This window comes from Penaeus japonicus, unplaced genomic scaffold (assembly GCF_977035675.1).
Source record: "Penaeus japonicus unplaced genomic scaffold, GWHDUDI00000001_assembly GWHDUDI00000039, whole genome shotgun sequence".
In the NCBI taxonomy this organism is placed as follows: domain Eukaryota; kingdom Metazoa; phylum Arthropoda; class Malacostraca; order Decapoda; family Penaeidae; genus Penaeus; species Penaeus japonicus.
Window position 1 is genome coordinate 10918922 of NW_028234441.1, and position 5000 is coordinate 10923921.

General features: G+C 41.9%; 1 protein-coding gene across 1 annotated transcript in view; it reads left to right on the plus strand.

Moving 5' to 3' along the window:
- The window catches only part of LOC147466984 (sushi, von Willebrand factor type A, EGF and pentraxin domain-containing protein 1-like), a 41629-nt gene that overhangs the window by 27342 nt on the left and 9287 nt on the right, over positions 1–5000 (plus strand). Inside the window, exons 17-23 of the mRNA XM_086533538.1 lie at positions 1–73; positions 432–626; positions 1312–1622; positions 1754–1835; positions 2829–3051; positions 3108–3450; positions 3560–3641. The exon at positions 1–73 is cut by the window's left edge and continues 9 nt beyond it. Of these exons, the coding sequence (XP_086389664.1) occupies positions 1–73; positions 432–626; positions 1312–1622; positions 1754–1835; positions 2829–3051; positions 3108–3450; positions 3560–3641 (1309 nt within the window). The remainder of the gene's footprint in view (positions 74–431; positions 627–1311; positions 1623–1753; positions 1836–2828; positions 3052–3107; positions 3451–3559; positions 3642–5000) is intronic.

The window sequence follows — 5000 nt, forward strand, 5'->3', positions numbered from 1 at the left end:
AGCAACACCTCCGCATTCTGTGGATCAGACTTAACGTGGCACCTCGAAGACGGAACCCTGGACTGCGGCAAACGTGAGCGCAGCAACGAAATCATATCATTTTACTTCAGCTATTTTGAATGACATGGTTCATTATCGTAGAAAGCAAAATTCTAATGCCGTTACGGAAAATTATTACACAGTCAAATATCAATGATGTATGTGTGTGTTAAGGATTAGTGTTGACCAAGGAGGAAACAGGAAAACGCACGGAAATATCATATTCGTGTGTTTTCCTATATTTCTCTTCGTTGTATGTGTGAACAAATTGAATATGTTTTGTTTTGTTTTATAGATAGATCTATGAACATACCTGCATATCATAGTTGCTCAGCCAGAGTCAAAACCAGTGTCATAATGGCGGTAACAAAGCAGCCCCTTTCCCCGTCCAGCCCTGAAGACCCAGCCTCCGCCAGCGCCCGACGGAACCTTCCTGCAGATCCCGGACCCGCCTCTCTACTCAGGGATGTCCTTCAACGTGACGTGCGCTGAGGGCCTCTCCGGCTCCACGGGCGTCGCCTTCTCCTCCGTCACGATCACTGCTGAAGGATGGGTCTTCACGGATCCGGACTTCTACTGCGATCATGGTAACCGCGAGGGTTTGATTCTTCTAGAACTGGTGCTTCCACTAGAATGCTTCTTATTGCAGGTCTGGTGGTTCTGTTAGCCAGGATATCGTTAAGATGAATCATGTACAAATATCATCAACACGCGCAGCTAAATCGATATTTTGACCGATTAATAGATCGTTTAAGATCCCCAACTCAAAATATCCAGTGAGATGCTTGATAGAACAAAAACAATAAAACAAACCTCCATGTTTCTAGGTGAAATGTTTCAGAAACGGTTGTCAGCGAGTTATTTGTATCCTTTATTAAATTGATAAAACATTATGAGGAAGAATGAAGGCAGGTTAGCGGTAGACATATTCGTGCACACTACATAGTGCACATCATAATACTTTGCTAGCTTACTACAGACGAAGGGAGGAATGCGCACTTGTGTATGTGTGCGTGTGTGTGCGCGCATGTGTATATGTATGTGTGTGTGTGTGTGTGTGTCAGTGTGTGTGTGTGGACTTCTACACGTCACTATGATTCGTGACGATCGTTTCAGCAAGCTCATGATGATGTCAGTCATTTAATGGCTTATTTGTAACTAGACATGCTGCTTACTAGAAGATCCACTGTTTCCCCTCGAAACTGAATAGCTCGCAATCCTTATGAAACAGATCAAGTGAAGCATCACTGACATATATCGTGCTCACCACAGCCTGCCTCTCAAAACCACAAGTGGAAAATGCCATAACCGACTGGAACGCCACGGAGGTCTACTTAAAGGACGACCACGTCAACGTCAGCTGCGACCCGGGCCACCTCGCCGAGGGGGACGTCAGCAGCTACTTCATCAGATGCACCGGCTTTGAGTGGGAGATGAGAGCCTCGAGCGGGTGCTACGAGGCCTGCGAGGCTGAGCCCCCTGCGCCAGGAGAGAACATGACCAGAAGGGACCACCGCTGGAGTGGGATCGGCGCCGTTGTGGAGTACGAATGTGCACCTGAATATTTTTTAAAACAAGAAGGGGTAAGGTCTCAAGGCTTCCCATGTTGTTGTTTATGTATCTGGATGTGTATAAATGTAAATAGGTGGATAGATATATAGGTAAAGATATGAATAGAGACAGACATATACATACGATATTTGTATATCTGCAGAATCTGACAAACACGACATACGTTGTGTGCGGAAGTAACCTGACGTGGCAGCTCACAGATGAAACCCTTTCCTGTGATACTCGTGAGTATTGCTCTGATATATGTGTATATGTGTGTATGTATATATATATATGTATATATATATATATATATATATATATATATATATATATATATATATAATATATTATATTATTATATGTGGGTAGTGTGTGTGTGTGTAATATACATATTATAATATAAATATATAATTATATATAATATATATATATTAATATAATATCTGTGTGTGTGTGTGTGTGTGTGTGTGTGTGTGTGGTGTGTGTGTGTGTGTGTATATATATAATATATATATATATTATATATTTTATAGTATATATAGGATATATATATATATTCACATATATATATTCACATATATACATATACAGTTATATATATATATATATATTATATATATATATAAAAATATATATATATATTATATATATACTATATATACTTATATACGTATGATAGTTATATATATATATATACATATATATATACATATATATACGTTTATAATATATAAATATCTCTATTATATATATATTAAATATATATATGTATATATATATATATATATATATGTGTTATACATAAATACTACATATATATATATATATATTTATATATATATATTATATTTTATATATATATATGTATATATGTATCCAGTATTATTATACCTATATACCTATACTATACTATACTTATATATATATATTATATATAATATATTTTATATATATATATATATGTATATGTATATGTATATGTTTAGGTTTATGTATATGTATAATATACATATATATACATATTTAAATATATTGCATATATTCACTTTCACTTATATGTATATGTCTGTGATATGTATATAGATATATGTATATATTTTTTATATTTATATATATCAAGTTAAAGTGTTGCAATCGATAGATAGAGAGAGAGAGAGAATATCTATGTATTTCTTTTTTAAACACTAATACAAAAAAATGTCTCTCTAGTAACTCCCGCTGTTCTATCACACAAGCAATGCTGGACCTTCCCGCTGCGCCCTTGGGCACGGTGGTGGAAGTGCCGGACGGCCGCGTCTGGCCCGGGATGTCCTTCAACTGCACGTGCCAAGACGGTCTCTTCGGCGTCACGGGCGCCAACTGGACCACTGTGACTATCTCCCTGGACGGCTGGATACTGGAGGACCCCGGCTACTACTGTGCGACCGGTAATCACGTCCTGTGTTTCGTCTTTTGTTTGTTTGCTTTCCGCTTTCTTGTACTGGACATTTTTTTCCCTCATGCTAGTTACTTAGGTGTACTATTGGCTCGATGGTCTTCTCTCTTTTCCTCCCAGCTTGTCTCGAGGAACCGCTGGTGGAGAAAGCTGTCACAGACTGGAACGAGAACGCCGTCTATGTGGTGGGCTCTACAGTCACCGCCACCTGCGACGATGGACACCTCGCTAAGGGCGACGTTAGCAGCCAGGTGGTGTCATGCCAAAGCGGAGGCTGGGAGGCGGTGACGGGGTGCTACGCGGCGTGCATGGCCGAGCCTCCTGCAGAAGGGAGAAATATCCGCCGAGGGGGATTCAGGCGTGGCGTCGGCGCCATCATACGCTACAAGTGCGTGCCTCCGCATTTCCTGAGGCAACCAGGGGTGTGTGGACAGGAGCAGTCTCTATGTACACTGCACTTGATTTCTATTCTTTCTTCACACAGCATTTAGGGGAAGGAAAATATTTAACACAACTTTCAATCCTTGACAGTTTCTAAAGACATTTTCCAATGTCATCTGCGGAAGCGACCGGCAGTGGAGGAATACAGAAAACACGCTGACCTGTGACATTCGTAAGTGTGACATGTCCCGACACATCATCCTCTGTTCGCTTAAGAACATTGCAGGGGCTTGCGACTAGATACGATGAGTTGTAAATGGATGCAGGGGCTTGCGACTAGACACGATGAGTTGCAAATGGATGCAGGGGCTTGCGACTAGATACGATGAGTTGTAAATGGATGCAGGGGCTTGCGACTAGATACGATGAGTTGTAAATGGATGCAGGGGCTTGCGACTAGATACGATGAGTTGTAAATGGATGCAGGGGCTTGCGACTAGATACGATGAGTTGTAAATGGATGCAGGGGCTTGCGACTAGATACGATGAGTTGTAAATGGATGCAGGGGCTTGCGACTAGATACGATGAGTTGTAAATGGATGCAGGGGCTTGCGACTAGATACGATGAGTTGTAAATGGATGCAGGGGCTTGCGACTAGATACGATGAGTTGTAAATGGATGCAGGGGCTTGCGACTAGATACGATGAGTTGTAAATGGATGCAGGGGCTTGCGACTAGATACGATGAGTTGTAAATGGATGCAGGGGCTTGCGACTAGATCCGATGAGTTGTAAATGGATGCAGGGGCTTGCGACTAGATACGATGAGTTGTAAATGGATGCAGGGGCTTGCGACTAGATACGATGAGTTGTAAATGGATGCAGGGGCTTGCGACTAGATACGATGAGTTGTAAATGGATGCAGGGGCTTGCGACTAGATACGATGAGTTGTAAATGGATGCAGGGGCTTGCGACTAGATACGATGAGTTGTAAATGGATGCAGGGGCTTGCGACTAGATACGATGAGTTGTAAATGGATGCAGGGGCTTGCGACTAGATACGATGAGTTGTAAATGGATGCAGGGGCTTGCGACTAGATACGATGAGTTGTAAATGGATGCAGGGGCTTGCGACTAGATACGATGAGTTGTAAATGGATGCAGGGGCTTGCGACTAGATACGATGAGTTGTAAATGGATGCAGGGGCTTGCGACTAGATACGATGAGTTGTAAATGGATGCAGGGGCTTGCGACTAGATACGATGAGTTGTAAATGGATGCAGGGGCTTGTGACTAGATACGATGAGTTGTAAATGGATGCAGGGGCTTGCGACTAGATACGATGAGTTGTAAATGGATGCAGGGGCTTGCGACTAGATACGATGAGTTGTAAATGGATGCAGGGGCTTGCGACTAGATACGATGAGTTGTAAATGGATGCAGGGGCTTGCGACTAGATACGATGAGTTGTAAATGGATGCAGGGGCTTGCGACTAGATACGATGAGTTGTAAATGGATGCAGGGGCTTGCGACTAGATACGATGAGTTGTAAATGGATGCAGGGGCTTGCGACTAGATACGATGAGT